Source organism: Leptonotus elevatus, chromosome 1 (assembly GCF_054856555.1).
Source record: "Leptonotus elevatus isolate MCC_2025b chromosome 1, RoL_Lele_1.0, whole genome shotgun sequence".
Lineage (NCBI taxonomy): Eukaryota > Metazoa > Chordata > Actinopteri > Syngnathiformes > Syngnathidae > Leptonotus > Leptonotus elevatus.
In genome coordinates, this window is record NC_141239.1 from 35,101,902 (window position 1) to 35,123,144 (window position 21,243).

The window sequence follows — 21,243 nt, forward strand, 5'->3', positions numbered from 1 at the left end:
CACACAATAACCTTATGTCCATTAGGCCTTAAAAAATGACATTACAGTGTTCCCTCACTTTTTGTAGGTGATACGTTCCATGCCCCCCATGTGGTGTTTTCCTCCATTCACTGCTCTATTCAAAATTCTAGGTCATTCTGCTCTCCAAGCACAAGCCCCTCCCAACCTGTGAAAACAAGCGGTGCTCACTTTATGACGTCATTAGGTGCGGACCCACCACCGCAACACCTATGCGGACTAAACACACGGCCACTATCTCTTCAGACCTCCATGCTTGCAGGATAGTGTTAAAAGTAGCCTTTATCAGTAAACATTCTGTCCAAATGAATTCAAAGCAAACAATTATCCTTCACATTTGAAATGCCAAAGTGCAATGACAATTAGCCGTCTTAAAATCCATCTGGCTGACACTTGTGTAAACTACAAGTAAAACTTTTGCGCTGTTATAGCTAACTCAATAAATGGTGTAGTGGTTAATGTGCTTGCCCTGTATGCAGCAGGTTGCCAGTTCGTGTCCTGCCCTCGATGTTTTTTTTTTTCTTCTTTTCATTCTTTCTTCCCTCTTCTCCCCTCCTCTTCCATTACGATTTCTTGCGGCAAGGAGCAAATGTTTATTGAAGAATTGAACATCCATCAAATTTCCACATGTAAAGAAGACGCGATTGTATTACAACGGTTGGCCGGTCTTGCATAGCCACACAGCGCTCCTTGGCGAGAGGGGCGTGGCAACCACCCGGGGAGAGGCGGGGTGTAACTGAACCGATCGTTTTACTTCCGCCTTAGAAAAATAGCCAGCAAAATACCTAATATTTCATTAAAAAAATTACATCGGCATGGTTTCAAAGGTAAGATTTAATCATTATATGCCTATAGTGCAGAAGGGCCTAAAATTTCGTGAACTAATCCCTTTAAAGGAAGTAAAATGTCAACTTTCTTTTTTAACTTATCACTATATACATGCTTCTTAATTTACCATACATGCTATATTTTGGTTAAAAGTGTAATAGATTGTGTTGAGTGAAAGAAAGAGCTGTTTATATTTACTCAGATATTACAAAAAAGGACAACAATAAATAAAGATTTTTTATGGGGTATTCACTATTGAAAATGGGGGGGATAAAAATCTGCAATAGGGTGAATCCGCAATAAGTGACCCGCAAAGTAGCATGTGACCACTGTATTTAGTACATTATTGAAGGAATGGCTGTCACATTGACACAACAAATGGGACTATCAATTCATCATTTATGAGATTTAATGTTTAATGTTTTGTGTGTAGCTCGTCCACGTCCAGCCTCCACCACTTCTCCAACGACTCCAGCTAACACAGCCAACGGTGAAGCCGCTCCCACCCAACGTCGCCGGGTCATCACCAAGCCTCCTGTCCCCAAGCAAAGCGCTCTGGAAAAGAAGCCAGCAGTGCCCCGTGCTCCTCGAACCCTCAGGCCCATCAATGCGCCCACACCAGACCTGAAGAACGTCCGTTCCAAGATCGGCTCCACTGACAACATTAAGTACCAGCCCGGCGGAGGAAAGGTAGGACAACCAAATGAGATACATTTGTAAATCATGATGCAATGATTGGTTCACAAATTGCTCCCTCCTCACTGGATCCAAAGTTGCTGAAATATTTTTGTATGTCTTTGATTATATTTATTGCGAACTTGTACCATACTAATATTTAAAAAATGTGACATCTCTAAAAAATTTAAAAATCAGCAAAGCTCATTTTAATTTATTGACTCCACAACTAAACCCACAATTGGGTAAAAATATAATAAGATCCCATTCTCGCACCATTGCTGTCTTAATTAGCACACATTATGTATGCCAATATTGAGTTACAAGATACAAAATCTAAAGCAAAGAAAAAATCTTTACATGTGCCATCTTCATTGTAATGATGGTTCTCTGTCGAGTCCTCATTCTTGAGCCTTGTATTTGCGCCCATTTGTACTGTTCCAACCCCCATCCTGCAAGTTGCACCTCACGGTCGGTATCACACCTTCACTGACACTTCAACGTTGTTTCTGTACATGCATGCATGCTATATTTACAGTGACAAAGGTGCACCCTTTTTCTTTGTCATGCCTTGTGCACACGTATGTTTCTTGGGGGAAATGTCTTTGTCTTTATTATTATGATCATCACAAATATTATTGGCCCAAAATTGATTACTGCAGGTATAATTGTTGTTCAATATTATAACGCCTGAGACCTCATCTTTTTTCACTTTAAATTTCTTATTGGTAGTTTGGGAATCAGTCTAACCTGTCAAGTATAAAAATTGTCATCTTTTATTATCAGTAAGTAGTTAGAAAATGTCCTTATATTAGGGCAGCATATTTTTAACAAAACAAACTCCTTCAACTTTAAAACTAGTATTATAAATTCTAAAACATTTCATTGGGTGGCAAAGTGGAAAACAAACTTGCAAAATTAGGTTGTGGCTATTTCTGGGGCTAACGGGGCCAAGTTCTCTATTTGGTGCCATGAGAGGAGAGGGAGATGCTGCTGGCCCATCGATAGGGCAATTAAGGCGAAGTACCTGTAAAGGTGGGATGGTGTGATAACCTTGTGCATTTTCCTCCTATTCAAATGTCACATTTTAATCATTATATCAGATTATTAATGTGTTGCTCTGCCTTGTATGTTGATAAATGTTAATGAAGGTATATAAGGAACACATCAAAACCTGTTCGGAGGAGAGCTTGTAGAAGATGTTCGGCTCTGTTTTCGTGAATGTGTAAATCTTGTGCTGCGGGGCGGCACCGGAGGCAGGTTAGGCCGGTGTTGATCATTTCATATCATAGCGCAGTCCTTCAGCTCTGACTATGGGTGGATTGTGCTACTGTGGAGTCTTTATTTCACTCACCTCCGATGAAAGTGGCTCACTTGCAGTCTCACATGGCAACATGATATCATTCAGAGGACGATGCGTAATCGGAGCAATCCATGCATGAGCGGAGCATTGCCGCTCTGGCCATGATGCGGCAACAGACAATGTGTGACCTAGTACACGTACTAAATATAGAATTCCTTGGTAATAACCGATTGTGATTTAAATATGTCCATGGAGCTCGGTATCTGTCTGCCTGTCTACCCTGTGCCAAGACATGGTCTGAGTAGTTGTAAGTTTAGACTGAATTTCTGCTACCAAATTGAGACAACCGGTGAGACAAATTAGCATACGCGCCTCAGGATGCGTTGGCATTTGCGCTTGGCTTGATGCACTATCTACAAAAAAAGAACCTATATGTGTGTCTTCTTCAAGTGTTTTTTTTCTTGCTCTTGTTAGTGCTCTGTAATAAATTCAATCCCCTCTCCTTCTCGGTTCTCTTCTTTTGACCAACCTTAGTGAAGCTAAATGACATACACGGTCCAGCACATCACCTCCTGCATCATAATTATTTGCACTTGCTCATTTGGTCTTTAGTGATGCTATTTGTTTGTCTATTATGTACCCTCATGCATTGTTTTGCTTCCAACATAGGCTCACTGGTTTAGTAACCTTTTTCATCTTAACTAACAAGCAATCTGACTCAATTTGTGTTTTGATGTTTGATATTTGGCTTATATGTCTTGTTTTTTTCATATTGCTTATTAAATCTCAAATTTCACAGTAGTGTTTCACCAAAACACCATTTGAAACAAAGCAATCAAAATGTGATAATTCACTGCCATTGACAGCTATAGATGTCAAAAATTAATTTGGAATATTTCTATTAGTTTAACATGTTTTCCACTTTTGTTAACAGAGTATGAAAACCTAGAATTTTTTTTATTGTACATTCAGAACAGATATAAAATCGTGAGTTAACTAGTGTAGTCATGCGCTTAATTACGCTGACAAATTTTAATCGCCTGACGCCGCAAATTTTTTTTTGTTCTTATTTTTTTATTATTTTTTTAAAGAAAATATTATTTAAAAATTAGGGGCGTCGGGTGATTTTTTTTTTTAATTGTAATTAATCGCATGACTTTACTAGTTAACTTACGATTAAAAAAAGAAAAGATTATTAAAAATTAGGGGCGTCAGGTGATTTTTTTAAAATTGTAATTAATTGCATGACTTCACTAGTTAACTCGCGATTAATAACACATTTTATATCTGTTCTAAATGTGCAATAAAAAACATTCTAGGTTTTCATATCTTTGTTAACAAAAGTGGAGAAAAATGTTAAACTAATAGAAATCGTTAAAATTATTTTTTTGACGTCTATAGGCGTCAATGGCAGTTAATAAGTTAAGTGTAGAATTAAAAAACAAGACAAAACAAAAATAGGACATTTCGGTTCAGAAATGACATTTTAAGTAAAGGTCAGTCATTCAAAAAAGTCATTCAAACTTTTTGGACAGTTGACTCATAAGAAGTAAATTGGCCAGCTGTAGTACAAGTCCTTGTTACTTCAAAGCCAATAAAGAGAGGAAAGTGTGGTGATTCTCTGTCATCCAGGTCATGGTAAGCTGCAAAACTTTGAATCATGTAAACTGGCTTCTTCTTGGTTGTTGAAGACGTTTCAACTTTAATCAAACAGGCATCTTAAGTACACCATCTTAGCATGTTTCATAATGAAGCTAATGATCCCATATACAGTATAAGTACAAAGAGCAAGATTTTCTAGTTCAAGTTTTATTGACCAGGGGGTGGGTGTCTCCCCAGGTTTCTTCCATACAGAACAACAAGACAACAGACCCATCCAATCCTTCCAAGGCCAGAGTAAGTGTCCGCCAGCCACATATTCACTTCTACACACCATTAACTTCCTTCTCCTCTTTGCATTGACCACATATTGTAAATCATTGTGTCCTATGGCCAATGAAAGATGCAGTAAGGTCCAGGAAGGCTAAAAATATATATATTCTGAATGTTCTGAGCTCCTGTTTCCATTACCTCAATGACGCAGCTTTTGTACAATATAGAGGAGGTCTGCAAGGATTAGATGGACATCAGGGGTCCATCTCACAAAGCAGGTTCAACAAACACTGAGACTGACCCTTGAACAGTGAGTTGACATACACTGAGATAGGAAACTCTGTGTTTTCGGTTCCAGGACAGCTGATTTGAGGTAGTTATATCAACGCAGAGTAGTTTCACCTGGCGTTACCTGATTCGATGAGTCACCATGGCAACGGGGAAGCAGAGGGTGGCGCCGCCCTCTGCTTCCGTGTTTTTTTACCCCTCCCAGTTGGAAATCTAAATCTGATCATATGGCGAATTTGAACATGTCTTTAGAAAAAAAGTGCAACACCGCAGCAGCGCCCCATAGAGGGAGGCGGCGTGGGAGAACATTGCTGCTCGGGTCAATGCGTACATTTAAATGTAGTCTTTTGCAATCATAATAATATTACAGGGGAATGGTAGCTCATTCATTTATTTCATTAAGGTGTAGTCCGGCGAGGGCCAAGCACACTTGACTTAAGATGACATATAAAAAACTTAAGATGAAAAAAAAAAAAAGATTATTCAAACGGGTATAAGAAAAAAACGGAGCACAACACACAATATATGCTGTGATGTGAGCACATGACTACGGCTGGTAATGTATCGTTCAAAAAGATAATTAAACAAAAAATAAAGGCCAGCATACCTATGCACGGTCTGATAAAAATGTTCACGACAAATATTTAATTCCCTGCGCATTAATGCGGCACCTTCACCAATAGGGCCATTGTCAAAAGGACATGACATGTTTGTGACAAAAGTGGACTTTACGCTCTAGGCTATAGGCGTATTTAAGCAAAAACTCGCCGCAGTAGACTTTATGAATGAGGAAATGAAATGTCGTGTGTGGCTAAAAGGAAGCGGGTACAGGGAAACACTCGAGGTTAATTGTGTTAAACCTGCTACCGACCAGGTTAGGTTCATCTACTCTGTTACTACGGCAACTGACCAAGAGCTTAAATCACCTCTTGTTATGATACAGGCTAGAGTTACCTCTTCCTCTGGTTTCAGTTACCCACATTTCCGGGTGTATTGATTCAGGATTCTCACTAAACCTGCTTTGTGAAATGGATTAGCCTAACTCATGACATCATGTTGTTGCTCTTCAGACCACAAACCAGTCGATGCCAAATCAACTGCTCGTTGAGGCCAAGAAGCAATTGATGAAAAATAATTTCAAAATTCCACAGAATTCACAACAATCAACCAATCAGTTATTATAACCATCCCAAATACACCCTAAGGGTCCGATTTTTTTTAAGGATAATATTATATGACAATAACTGAAAACAAATAGTGGTATGAGAGCATCAGTCACAAATACATGGAAAGATATGAGGCGAACTATGTAACACAGTTTACAATGCTATTGCAAACGTTTTGTTTAAAATTTCTGAATCTTTTGGCACCCAGAAAAAAAAAAACTGTAATTCCTAAACTGCACATTCAAACTCCTTGCAATTAGCATTTTCATCAGGCTGAAATGGAACATTTCCTTGCAAAGAGTCATTTCCCTCTCAATGTGTTAGGACTACTTCTGGAATTAGCTCAAAGATCATCTCCCTCCTGCTGCAGCTCCCGTGTATATAGCGTACTTAACATAACAATTCATGGATTAATCAGTATTAAAATCCACACTTTCATTTAGGTTCCTCTCCATTTCCATTACACTCATACTTAAAAGTGTTCAGTATATCTAATCACGCTACAGTTTTTTTCTTTAAATATCTTCGAGCGATCTTTTTCCATAATTGACTCCACTGTGTGCAGATTACACTTTTTTTTAAACAAGCCTAGTTCTTCTAAAAACTTTTACCCATGTCACAAACTAGAATACAGTATACAGTATTTTGATTGTTGCTTTAAGAGACAATGTGTAGAAATGTTTTCCATGTAGCGGTGAATCAATAGAATGCAATGACCTCAATTCGACGCGCGTGCGTTTTGAAGCACATGCACTATGGTGACTCAGAGAGATCACACTTCGCAAGCCTACCACCAATTATTAAGTTCGCAAAGTTCTTCATCTTTGGGTATCCGTAGGAGAAAGAAGGCAGTGAAACATGTCAGCCTCCTGTAAGGTGCAGCACACACTATGTAAAATTATTAGCAATTACGAGACCTATTGAAAAAAAAAGTACATTGATGTGATAGAACATGTATATTTTTTCATTTTTAAAATGTTCTACACACTGTCCGTTTAATTGGGAACAACTGGAATTCTAGAGGGTAAAGGTGCCGGACAGGCCCTAAAGTTTTACTGGTAACTACAGTAAACTGTAAGTGTATATACTGTATAGATCACCATGAGGATGAAGAACCATCATCTTTCACAATCGCACTAAAGAATACTGTATGCAACATCATTAAATATGGGCACTATAATAGACAAAAACAATATATATTTATATATGTATTTATTTATTTGGTGCACATTAATCAAGATTTTACAATGTACAGTAATGTGCCTGGCAGTCCATTGGGCAGATTTGAGAGCCAATAGAATCGCACATACTGTAGATCACATTATTATGTGATTTTACAAGCAATAGTATGAGGCCTCGCCCCGTGCATTGAGGCCTTTATGTAATCCTTCCATTCATCAATTATCCTGCTTTCAAAAAAACAACGTGTGTCTTACTTGTTTTTGTTTTTTTTACAAAGTCTTCCCCACTCACTCATGAGTGCTCTTTTTGGGCAGTAAATTGGGCCGATCTTGTCACCCTGTAATTTTTAAGTATGGCTGGTCAAAGCATTCAATTGTTTCTGAGTGGCCCTTATAACTGAAGAAGGGCATGTGTTACAAAGAGAACCTGCCTGGAAATACATTATAAGCAGATGAAATGGACATGGCGGAAGGTGGCCCTGGAAATTTATGACTGAATTACTCAGTTCTACTCCTGCTCTCTCAAATATCACTTAGGGATGTTGGAGTAGCTGAGAGAGATGTTCATTTAATTGTGGGAATTGAGCCAGTAGCAAAGTAAATGTGTGAGGGAAACAGCCCCATGCCGCTAATCTAACGCATGTACATGGAGCTAGGTTAATGGTAAATTGTAGACCAACACTGAAAACTATCCACGCTTGTGAACTCGGTTCAGGTTTGCAGATGATCACATGTTATTAGACGTCAGTGATAGCTATTAACTGTTGAGCATGAGGCTTTTTGGTTGTTTTGGAATTTTTAAAAAAAAAATTTACTCCAACTATATTGCATTAGCTATAAGGTACCGGTATTATAATTTAGAGAGAATTTTAGAGCCTATATTTTCGAGAGAAAGGTGAGACTTTGTCTCTGTGTGTGTGAACACGTGTGAGTGTGTGCATGCTTCTCAGTGAGTCATTCTATGCTGTTGCCACGCCACTTGCGTCAGCATTCCATTTTCATCCTGGAGAAAGAGATGAAGACAGAGAATGGGAGACGGCATTTCATGCCTACCTGCTGTGGGGCTGTAGAGATAAGTAAGTATATCTATAGTGAATGGAGGGATTGCAGCAAGTCACACTATGCATGAGAGGTTTTGATAAAAGACAAAAGTAAAAAAAAAAAGAAAAAAAAGGATGGTTCTCTGTGACTTTGTAGCACAGTCTACACTACAGTATATTCCAGGAAAACTACTGTACTCTTACTGTCTGAGGTGTTGTCTTTAAATGTATGGTTTTGCCTTTCTGTGGCAATGTTGGAACTCGGGCAAAAAAATACGTCATTTGTATTGAAGACTCTAAATTGTGCATCGGTGTGAAGTTGTGAACATGAGTATGAAGGTCTATGTGGCCTGTGATTGGTTAGTGACCAATCCTGGGCATTCCCTATCTTGCACCCAGGGATAGGCTCCAGCTCACCTGCGACCCTTATGAGATCAAGTGCTATAAGTGGAATAACTGATTACATTTAGTGCTGCTTGATTGGCTGCAAAATTAATTGTCCAGCTCATTTCACTCTGTTTTGTTGCTCACTTGTACAGGATGACTGTGTGTCTTATCTGCCAAATACTGTCTTACGTACATGACACTTTTCCTTTGATGTTGTGTGCATGATTTTTTATATTGTTGAGTGCAATTGAGTTGTTCTGGGAAGAGGATTCTAGTAGCTTCTGTGCTGGCTTGGCAGTCATGTATTTGGCCATTTTTGTCATCGGTGGCTCCCCGCTGCTTCATTTTTCTTTCACCCAGTCTGTCTCTTTTAAAGATTTTAATTGTATTTTTATTTGAATTCATGACACTGCTAGCCTGACTACATTTTCCCTCTATAATATTATTATAGTAATATTATAGTAATAATACTATAGTATTATTTCTTTGTAGAAAAAGGTCAATCATCTTATATAATTAAATACTGTATTTAAAATGATTGTTGTCAGATTTTCAACAAATTTACTCAGCTTACGTGGTGATGTGGTCCTTTCGCTTTACGACGGACTTTCAGTAAGTGCTAGGATTTTGCCATAAGATTAACAAAGCAACAAATCATCAGTCAAACTGGAGATATTTACAGACAAATTTGAAAGATAACAACACAGTTGAATAAAGAATGAGGTTGTGCAAGTAGGGGGGCCATTAGGATGTCAACACGCAAGTGCCACTGCATGCAAAATTTGACTACATGAAAAAAAATAATAATAATTTAAGCACTTGTGAAACAAATATGGTGAGGCAGATTGCAGCAAAACAGTAACTGGAAGAAAACCTATATTTCTCAAGATAGCGCAAGGTAGCACACATGCCCGCTTAAAGTATTTTGAATTATGTTATCTTTTAGTACTTCTGTGTTTTTACAGCCTCTTAATGCCTTTAAGTGCATTTGATAAGGACTAAATGAATGAAAGGATGAAATATTACGTCTGACAGACATAAATTTTGATGCATTTGTCTTGCTTCAGCCGTGACTTTTATTGTTCCCAAACCATGTTATTTACTATCAACGTGTTGGCTGAAACGATACCAAGTAAAATTCGGAAGGGGATGATTGCACGCATACACAAAGACAGGGGCTGTTTTCTGTAGTTTTACCTCGTGTTTAATTCTAATGTTACTTCATAAACACCAAATGAGCTGTGGAACATTTACTACAAATTATTATCCAGTGTACTTCACTTTTTGTTGTTGTGCATATGGAGCTTTATTCATATATTAATTTCTCTTTGCGTGTCGCATGAGAAACAATTGATTAAAGTGAAATGTAAGGAGACATGACGTGTTGAAAAGCAATGAAACCTTAATGGTCTCTCTTACCACATCAGTTTCAGCAAACTGTCTACTCCTCGCGAGTATTGTAACATTGCTAACAGTAAAACAAGAATAAAACTAATTTTGTCACTAATATTAATACATTAAAACATGCACACTCTTAAACATGCTGTAATGACACTTGAAGAGGTAATAAATAATAAGTCACAGATGTACCTCACTGATGATCAGGAAATTTTATTTCAAATCACTACTGCCACATGTGGCCGGAAAATGAAACTGCACACTCCCTTCGTCACCGACACAATTTGTGCATGACGCCACATACGCAGACAGAGGGCGGGCAATTCAAACCCGAATCCACTGTGAAAACTATTGGCCACATTTTGCAGGAGTACCCAATCGTGAACAGCCAAGGATCGTTGTTAATCTATTAATTAGAAGATGTTTGAGTTGTAAATGGCCAAATAAAAAGGCTATTGTAAAAATATTTTTGGGCAATTTTCTACATTGAGCAGCTTTAACCTAGTATGCAATGTCACAACACTCAAATGTCTGGTAGTGGACAGGTTGCTAGCGGCTAGTGCTAAATGTAGCAGTTAGCTACACTTCCTGGACTTCTCACTTTATTTTGTTTTCTGCTATACTACATAAGGCTTACACACGAAGTTGTGAGGCACTGATTTTAAATGGGAATATGAAGTCTGCTATGTATTCTTGTTCTTTTCTTCATGTTTGTATCTAAGTATGCTCAGTGGAAGCTGGTGCTTCATTTGGAATAACCATAACAAAAAATAAAGCTAGTGAAAAGGAAAACACGCAATAGTGATTGGCTGAGTTAGACCAAAGCCTCGCAAGTTTTTGCTGTAGTCTCAAATTGCGTCAAACATGATGATGGCTTGACCTTGACCTGACACTGCAGAGGAAATCGATGTTCTTTTGTGTGTGTGTGTGTGTGTGTGCGTACCATCCTTAGTCAAACATTCTGGTAGTCTTTGCTCAAACCTGGTGACTTCAACAACATTTAGTTTTCTGTGTAGAATGGCATGCGTTGCCACAAACAACTCGCCCTGAATGTTTTGTGTAGTAGCGTATTGTGTTGCATGTGCTCTGTCTCACCTGTCCTTTGCTAGCTTTATCTTATGCTGTCAATGGAAGCGCTTTGTTATTAAGTCAGTCAGTCATCTTTTTCATATTCAACATTCATTTTTGGAACTGGAATTGAATTAGCTTCTTCCATTCTATTTAAGACTGCCTAGCGGTGGTTGCAAAAAGCGCAGTCTAATGCATCAGCTCCATTTACCTGATGTTTCAACACTGAGCTAATTTAAGAGGAAGCTTTTGATTTGGATGACAGAAACACTTCCATAACAGTGCAAGTTTCCTGTGAACTTAAAGCTGCCAGCTGATCTGCTGCTCTCATCTCTCTTTCGCTTTCTATTTCTGTCTGTATTCTTCCTTTCCTAACACCTCTTTCTGATACCTATCATTTTCTTGCTTGCCTATGTGTCTCCCTGACTGTCTTTAGGTTCAGATAGTGCACAAAAAGCTGGACTTCAGCCATGTCACGTCTCGCTGTGGCTCCAAGGACAATATCAAACATGTCCCTGGAGGTGGCAATGTAAGTAAAGCTGCTGCTGATGAGAGTAGACTGGTTTGGCATGAGACTTTGACATCATTATTTAAGCAAATTCCAAATTGGTGGTGTATTTAAGAAGCTCTTTTTATCCTGTAGCAGCCACGAAAAGCCTACATTGCTTTCTGAAAAAACAAAACAAAACAGCAGTTTGGGTATGTAATGCTACATGGCTGTGTGCATATTTTATCATGTAGACGTTAGTAAGCTTCACACTGCTGTTTTAAATCCCCCCCGCCACTCTTAAAGGTATGTTTTGTGTCGTTGCTTTACTGTGCCTGGTGATGAATGTGAAAGTTTAGCATTCATCATCGTTATAGAGTTAATATGTGCCTTAACTCTACTGCATGTATCCAAATGCATGATTTGTGCCATCACAGGTAGTTTTACAACCAATCTTGATCTTGTTGAAAAATAATTTTAGGCTGAACTCGTCTGAATGGGATCTTAAAAGAAGTCATTCTTTATTAATTGAAATAGTTATATGCATATTTTGTATTTGTCCCGACTCCCAACAAAACAACAAGGTCATAGTGGCAATAAACTTCTTTAATACTTTTGTCATTGAGCAGTTTTCCGAGACTTTCAGACAAAACTTGAAGACGGGAATACAACCCCACATTTAGAAAATGCATTTCTAATAGCAAATAAGAAAAGAAAGTACTATTAACAACTTTACATCGATCCAGGGGTTTGTCTAGGGTGCTTCATTTTCCTACCTCAAATTTTTTTTTTTTGTCTTACGAAAACTTTTTGGGGATAAAGTAATTCTGAAGGAAGGTTTGTATGAGTTTTATTATACTTGACAGTCCTGACAGCACTTTTATCCTTTTTATGAATGCATTATGTCATTTTCCTTTTTTGTTTTTATTGCGGTATTTACTTCTAAGTGTGCTTCCCCAAAAAGCTTCAAAAATGAAAGATTGTAATTCATTTTCCATATAACGCACACATTATAATTAGTTTGAAGATAGGTTTGAGTTAACTCCTTTATACTTCTTTGGTTAGTAGTCATACAGCACTCAAATATTCTATTTGCATATGCATTCATGCCGTATAGAGCATCTTATATATCAATACTAAATTTCAAACATCATTTTCAACACTAATCATGATTTGAAATAATTAGCTTACCATTCTTTCTGAATGCAGTTGACAGCACTGAGGGTGAGTGTCATTTCCCACACTCAGGAAAAGGTATTTTTTTAATCTTCTCTATAAATGGGCCAGATGTGCAGCATCATGGATGGCGGATTGATCAGTGTGGATATTTGCAGTAATGGAATTTTCATTTTTTGAAATCTCTGCTCCTTAGGTGCAGATCCTCAACAAGAAGGTCGATGTGAGCAAGGTCACATCCAAATGTGGCTCCAAGGACAACATCAAGCACAAGCCAGGTTGTCTCTCTTGCGCGCGAGTTCTTCAACCAATCGAACCGGGCTTTTCTTTTAGCTGATCTCATATTAACACATTTACTGCAGGTGGTGGTGACGTCAAGATTGAATCTCATAAGATGAACATTAAGGCAAAGTCCAAGATTGGCTCACTGGACAACGTGGGACAGACGAATGGGCACAAGGTGGAATTTGATCATTTATTCACAATTTATGTTGATAGTGTTCATTCTTGGCTCGTGTGTGGAATTTGAATTACACACACACATTGCAAATGATGTGAATGGTTGTTTTCACAAAATCAAAGGATAGGCTCCAGTTTCTAATATAGATTTAAAAATGGATGGATGCTTCTGCTGACTCATTGTGCTCATGCAAGTCATAAATTATAAATTGTATGTGTGCATCTGTGTCCTTGCCTACCATGCATGTGTGTCTATAACTTGCAACAGGAGGATGGAGCAGAGGAAAAGACACCGTCACCCCCAAACAGCACTCCAAGCGCAGGACCGGCAGGTGTTGCCAAGGCAACGACAGCACCGGGAGGCGGTGCGAAGGAAAATGGGGTTAAGGAGAACACGCCTACTCCTTTTGGAGGAGACGGACTGAGGGACCCCCTTAGTATTGACAGGCGCATTGCTGAGAAAAGTAGGTGTAAACACACATTGATAGTGTTATTTGCAGAAAAATATTATAAGTCATTACTTTGTACACCTCATGCTGATTGCCTAAGTGGTGGCCATAAAGGGTCTACAAGATGTCATTTTTCCTGGCTACTGCTCTGTCCAACTTTGATTACACATTGGGGAACAATTTGAAACAAATTCTGTTGAGTTTTTATGCTTTTTTTCCTCCACAGCTTACCCTCCAGATAAGCAAATTTCCACTGATTAGCTGTAGTAAGAAGAGCTGACTATATGACGATAAAATTGCATGAAACAATAAATAAAGTTAAAGGGGAAGTCAATCCAATGTTTTAAATAATATGTTCTATGCAGCCCCACTACTCTAAATATGGTATTCTAAGCAATATTGCATTATTAGAATATGAGTTGTGCATCTTCAAAAAACAGGTGAGCTGTGATTTGTCGTTGCCTGAACCCTGAGCAACATTGATGTCATCTTCAGTCGACAGCAAGTGGCAAAATGGCCGCCCCCTGAGATGGATGAAAACGGCTGGATTTTGCTGCATAACTTCCCTCTCCTCAGCCACTTCAACCAGCTCCTCCGACGGGATCCCAAGGCGTTCCCAGGCCAGTCGAGAGACATAGTCTCTCCAGCGTGTCCTGGGTCGTTCCCGGGGCCTTCCGCCAGTGGGACATGGCCGGAACGCCTCTCCAGGGAGGCATCCGAACCAGATGCCCGAGCCACCTCAACTGGTTCCTCTTAACGCGGAGTCGACCCCGAGTCCCTCCCGGATGACCGAGCTTCTCACCCTATCTCTAAGGCAGAGCCCAGACACCCTGCGGAGGAAACTCATTTCGGCCGCTTGTATTCGGAATCTTGTTCTTCAGGTCACGAACCACAGCTCGTGACTGTAGGTGAGGGTAGGAACGTAGATCGACCGGTAAATCGAGAGCTTTGCCTTTCGACTCAGCTCCTTCTTCACCACAACAGACCGATACAGAGTCTGCATCACTGCAGACGCTGCACCGATCCGCCTGTCGATCTCCCGCTCCTTCCTGCCCTCACTCGTGAACAAGACCCCAAGATACTTTAACTCCTCCACTTAAAACAGGATCTCATCCTCGACCCGGAGACGGCACTCCACCCTTTTCTGACTGAGGACCATGGTCCCAGATTTGGAGGTGCTGATTTTCATCCCAACCGCTTCACACTTGGCTGCGAACCACTCTACTGAGAGTTGGATCCAGGTGGAGCTGCATAACTCATATTCCACAAATGTAATATTATTCGGAATGTCATGTTTAAACTAGTGTGGTCACATATAACATATTATTGTCAAGAAATGCTTAAGGTTGACTTTCACCTTAAGAAGGGTATTTGTAAAAAGGTGTGGACTGAGCAATACAGCTTTTAACGTGACTTCCTTCCTCCCTTTCCCAGATTGAATCTCAGCACAAGAGATTTGGTGGGGTACGCCAAGCGCTCGCTCGCCGGCTGACCAACCAATTATTCCTCGGTCACTCCCCTTTGGCCCTGCCCTCCATCTCGCCTCCTGCGGCACCAAACTGAACGTCCGCCTCTTAGTGTTTCTCTGGGCTCCACTACCTGCCAGTGCACCAACCCTGACCTTTGATGCCAGTGGGTTGACCTTAGGCTCTCCCCACCATAGAGAAGAGCACTTAAATGTCTGTGAAACTTGTGTCATAGTACTCCTCATGAGCACTGGCATAGAGGACGTAAACGCAAATCTAAAATCCCATCACTGTACACTCCAACGCTTCATAGAAAAATTTTTAGTTGGACACTTTTTCCATAAAGTAACTTCACCTACTTTAGTAATTTACTCACCAATCCACTAATCCTCCAATGAGTAGCAAACGACTTTATCTTCACCTCTATTCATAATCCAGCTCCACGCCTTCCTAAACAGCTCAAGCATATTTAAGAATTCAGCTCAATAGCAAATAATTCCCGTCTGCTTTAAATGGACACACCTATCCTTTTAGCCAACAATAAATGATTTGTAAATCTATGGTAACTACAGCGCTGCACTATGTGTCATTGTAGGTAACTAGAGCTTGCTTGGCATTGTCTCTATTGAATCCCTTATATCTGCAGTAACACATTGGTATCATGTAGTAAGAGATAGTGAAAAGACAGTTGATGATGAGGATGATGATTGAACAGGTTTGGGGGGGGGGGGGGGGTGAAATCAGTCAGAAGTTGTCCTAGAGGTAAAGGTGATAAAGCAATATGAGGGTCATTATTCAATCGCCTTTGCTCATAATGCTTTTGGTATAACACGGTTATCAGACCAGGTATGCGTGACGTGTACTTAATTAAAGGTTCAGCTTTGAGCGTCTGTATTTAATTGCTGTGTCGCCCTAATTTATCTGCATTTGATTTGTAAACTGCTTGCTGCTGCACCATTTAAAATTGCATATAAATTGTGACATGAGAACATTAATATTCAGTAGGCTGTGCAGTATGTGATCATTGTCTATTGATAGACCAGCCTTACTGTAGGCTGCTTTGTGTCAGCCCTTCTAAACTGTTGGATTGTGTACAGTATATTCTGACATTCTACTGACTAAGGTGTCTGATCACATGGTTTTAGCACAAGACCAGTGCGGCATGGCAGGAATGTTTAGTTGAGGTTCATACATTTTGGGGATGGGGCTGCTCATCTAAATCCGGTGGACTAGATAAATCTATTAAGGGAAAAGCTGATTGTCATGGCTTAATTCTTTAGATCTGCATAGATGATGTTTCCATTCTCAATCTCTTTGGCCAGCCTCACTGAGCACTGTAGCCAAAACCGACTGGGTTGTGCAACTAGTTTTCATGAGTGGCCAACCATCAGCTATTAGTTTTGCCGCCATTCAAAAATTGATTGCCGCCGTAGATGTAACAGCCAAGCAATAAACGCGCACGCTTTCGCAAACATGTTTCCAGAATTTAACCACCACCCGCACCTATACAATCCAAACAGTAAATTTATTGTATTTTGCAATAATACTCAACTATATTAATAATTTCATATGTACCTGTGGCTGGAAAGCAAAGCGTACAGAGTTTCTGTTTTGAAAAGCACCAGTGCAGTCACTAAATCAGGCAACTGATCCTTGCCAACAACCTCTCAAAATATCCACTCTTGTTTGTTCGCACTTGTTTCCTCTTAGTGGCTATTCCCTTTCTTTGACAATCACGCCACGTTTTCGTAGTTCAATTAAGAACCAAGACCAGATACAGGGTTGACATTTTTCTACGTGCAGCGCTTCAGTAGATGTACGCCAACTGTAATTTTTTTTTGCGGCGGTCCACTTCAGTCGTGTTTGGCCGCATTGCTCAGTATGCGTTGGGCCTTGAGTGATGAAACCTGCATCATTCTTAGCGTGGTCAATGAGTAACAGGGACATCACACTTCTTGCTGCTTTGGATAACGTGTTTTGTTGAACCAGTTCATTTGATTTACGCACACATAAAGTATCCCAAGTACACGTACATGCAAGGAAATGCCCACAATGCACAGCCATAACGACTTGATTTGCTATTCCTATCATGTTCATTGTGAGCTTACCTCACTCAGCCATCGATTCATCTAGTTCCACTTCTCGTCTTTCATTAGAGCAATACGGTGGTCCTAACTGGTGACACTTCCAATTACATACCCATGCCGACACATGGGTGGAAAAGGCAGCCTTTAGCAGGATGAGAGACATGATTCATCAAAAGTGTCGTCTTCTGGATAAACCACTCTGAAAGATACTGATACAAAGAAATTAAATGCACATTAACAGTACAGGTCAAATCTCATTTTCTTGTTTTGCTTTAGCTTGGATTTGTAGTGTAAATACAAGGAAGCTGGTAGGTTTGTTTGTATTTTTAGATGCTTTTTTAAAAATTTTGCTCCGCTTGTTATAGTTTTTGCATCTTTGGTGTTGTTTGTGTAGCACACCAAAATACAGCAATTAACATCATTGTAATAATTTAATATTGTTGTTTTTATTACTCCTAAAAATATACATATATTTAAAAACAACAACAACTGAGAACCATTTGACTACACTGGATTGCAAATCATGAAGGCCATCAATGCAGCTGTACTTAAGCAATGATCTGCATGTACTGTAGATGGGACCCATTCAGTAATATTAGAGGATACCTTGTTTTTACTTTTATAGAAATATAAATTAACCTGTTTTTTGGTTTATTGACGGACATTCATCGAATGAACCCAAATTGTGATGGAGCATTATTTTTGCTTAACTTTAAGAGATGGCTCCATTAACAACATTTTAGCTTTTTACACTGTGAGGTAGCAATTTACAGACATTCTGTCCGGTATGATACAGGTTCAGCCCACCATCGACTTGGCGAAGGGCCTTTAGTTCATGAATTTCCGCTCTAGTGGCCTGCATTAAACAGTGAAGGTTTTGTGAGGTATTTGTGGCCGTAGATGTCAGATGTGTGAAGTGTTGCCGCATCATCCATCTTGTAGAGCGCTGCTTAGCCTCTGGAACACTGATAGTCTGGCTCTGAAACCTTAAGGCTGTCTCAGAAAGCTGAGCTGTGTCTCGTGCTATTTATATGTGTGTGTCTGGCAGATAAATGCTATTCAAATCTTATTCATAATGTACAGCTCCCTTCGAAACACCAAAAGTCTTGTGCACTTTGAATACAGTCTTGTTCATTTCTGGAGGCTCTAAAGTGATAGAAACTTTGTTTAACAGTACTACATATGGGTAATGTCTGCTGTGTACTGTACATCTGTGCTTTTTTGGAACCAACTCGTCTCGGTAGTTCAATTTATGATAATCCAAGTAACAAGAATAACTAGACAATAAAAGCATCATATAATCCTATTTGATATTGTACTGCTCCCTCCAAATCATATCCATGAGAAGCCTCTAGGTAACATATTGTATGTGGATCATGCGTGAAATTAAATTGTGCATTCTACTATAATTCACAAAATGACTAAAGGGATAACAGCACTTTGATAGGAATAGTAAGTTGTTCACGTGTCTGGCAATTTGAGCTTGTAATAGTTTTAATGTCTTGGATTTGAGTAGAGTATGTGACCATGGCTTTGAGTTGTATGCTGGATGCACCTTCATTCTCGTCAGTTTGGTGGATTCTGGTGAAACGTTGGTCATTGGTGTTGTGCCACTTTTAAAAAGCAGCGCAAAAGTGTGCCCTCACCTAACCTCTAAAAAACATATTTTAGTTTCTACAGTTTGGGCGTAATGTATGCGCAATCATTTTAATCTGATGATGATTCTCTGAAATGGTACTAATGTGATATTTTTCACGTGGCTCCCAAATCTTTGGTGACACTCCTAATTGTCATCATAAGCATCCAGTGGTGAAATGTTGGATACTTGCAGACGTTAGTAGTAGCAGCAGTAGCAGAAGTGGTTATGAAAATTGTATTTTAAAAAACAAAAACGAGCCACATATGGCACTTTGACAGTGTCGACTGTCCTAATCCCGGTCATGGCCATAGACGTTTCTGAGAAGAAGGCCGCAGTCATTTCTAGGCAGCCTGAAGTGATGCGTTAAGATACACACAACCTTTTTAGGGTGAAAAAGGCTAACTACTGGACTGGTGGAAAAGACCTGAAAAGTGGGAGCCTTACTGATCTGCAGTTGAAGAGTACAAGTTGTTGGCTCGCCCCGGAGACTGCCAAACACACGCATATTTGACATGCTATATGCTTAATCAGTAGCAAAGATGAACAGTAGAAAAGTTATGGCTTAAATTTGAAGGAGTGATATTACAAAGAGTATAATATTGATTTAACATTGGATTGTACTTTTGGAATCAAAAGTAATCAGTGTGTGGATGATGTAGTTATGCACAGCTCTGCAACTTGCACCATAGGTAACAATAATTAGATCATGTCCACTCATGAGTGTTTGTGTCCAATTATATCACTGGAATTCTACTTTTCCCACTAGGATTTCACTACCCCCTGTATATAGATAGCACCAACTTTTTATCACTCCGGATGTAATTATAAAACAACAACAAAATCATACCCGTCTACAGGGTGTTGTGGATGTTGACAGATGAACAATTATGTTCATAAACCTGTTGCAACTTCTAATGGTATTATTATTAAATTAGTCCCAATTCGGGGACTCTGATATTACAAGAATGTTTTAAAACATTTTAAAGATGTAAGCTTTAGAATTCATGAATGAGGTCTGTTCCTGTTATGCTGTGGACGATGGATCAAAATTGAATTAAATAACCCGTGGAAAGGACAGCAAGTGTTGTGTATACGCTTAGAAACAGCCATGAAATAATTCGAAAGTGGAATCAAACTTAACTTAAAGATGTTATGATATATCAGCTGAAATAAGATGTCTACTTCTAGCAGTATTTGATACTGAACAATGAAGACACACACTCGCCAGCCCTTTCTTCCAGTTCCTCCCATTCCCCAACATGGACTGAGTACAAGCAACCACAGTCTTTTGGCATGTCTTTTAAAGTATTGCTCTTGATTACACGGCCTCCTAATGAAAATGCTGACATACCCACAAATACAATTTGACTAATGATGGCTAGGATTTTCAAAAATAATGATGAAAATTTTGGACCATAAATGATTTGTTCCATCAAAAATGTATTTTTGCCTGGAGTACATTTTGAAACTATCTGAGAATTAATAAATAAAATAAAGAGTGTCGGTGGATATGCAGCACTTACAAAGCCTTGTCAGCATTTCAGCACTGAAAAGCAGACCTTGAATCCCCATTGCATAAAATTACATTACATTGTCCCACTTACAAATACATTGTGGGAACAATCTAAACTTCAATTTACTGTATACCTTTTTGGACAGTACAAGTATACAGTTTTCTTGTGCAATCATGAACTTACGTTCAGTGCACGTGTGTGCAACATTCACATTTAGAACACAAGCAACTGCTTTTCAGTGCTGCTTAGCGGGCCCACTGTAGTGTGTGCAGTTATTGTGGCGGGCACAACACCAGAGAAAGAGCACGCGGAAGACAACTGCTGATTGTTAGAGACATCCATCTTTTTAGCTAGCTAGCTCATCTTCCCCTCCAATTCTGAATATTTGGTATGAAAGAGATGTTCTTTGTGATTGTCAACCAGTGATGTGAATATTCATCATGAAATAAAAAGATGAAGAAAAGAGCAGACGTCAACATGGTTGTCATTTCTTTGCCACCCAATATGATGCATTGCATAAGGCAATATTGCAACTAATCTTTTTATTTGTGCACTTTTTTCACCACAACTGAACTGTACAACCATGTTTGATTTTGTTTACACATAATGACCAAATGCATACCTAAAAGGCCTTTTTAAGTAAGGACAAAATTTCTATACCCTTTTTCTTTTCTTTTTTAATTAAACCAATGTACACAAGAGCAGCGTAATACATTTTAATATTCAAACACATACAGTTTAT

General features: G+C 39.2%; 1 protein-coding gene across 4 annotated transcripts in view; it reads left to right on the plus strand.

The window, feature by feature from the left end:
- The window catches only part of map4l (microtubule associated protein 4 like), a 76,637-nt gene extending 55,660 nt beyond the window's left edge, over positions 1-20,977 (plus strand). For 3 of the 4 annotated variants that reach the window (XM_086094763.1, XM_086094733.1, XM_086094753.1), the window contains 7 exons: positions 1,280-1,536; positions 4,664-4,720; positions 11,661-11,753; positions 13,084-13,165; positions 13,250-13,347; positions 13,615-13,810; positions 15,230-20,977. In XM_086094763.1, coding sequence (XP_085950889.1) covers positions 1,280-1,536; positions 4,664-4,720; positions 11,661-11,753; positions 13,084-13,165; positions 13,250-13,347; positions 13,615-13,810; positions 15,230-15,234 — 788 coding nt within the window. In that variant the 3' untranslated portion in view covers positions 15,235-20,977. The remainder of the gene's footprint in view (positions 1-1,279; positions 1,537-4,663; positions 4,721-11,660; positions 11,754-13,083; positions 13,166-13,249; positions 13,348-13,614; positions 13,811-15,229) is intronic. The other variant, XM_086094742.1, reaches the window with a different exon arrangement.
- Positions 20,978-21,243: the final 266 nt, after the last annotated feature.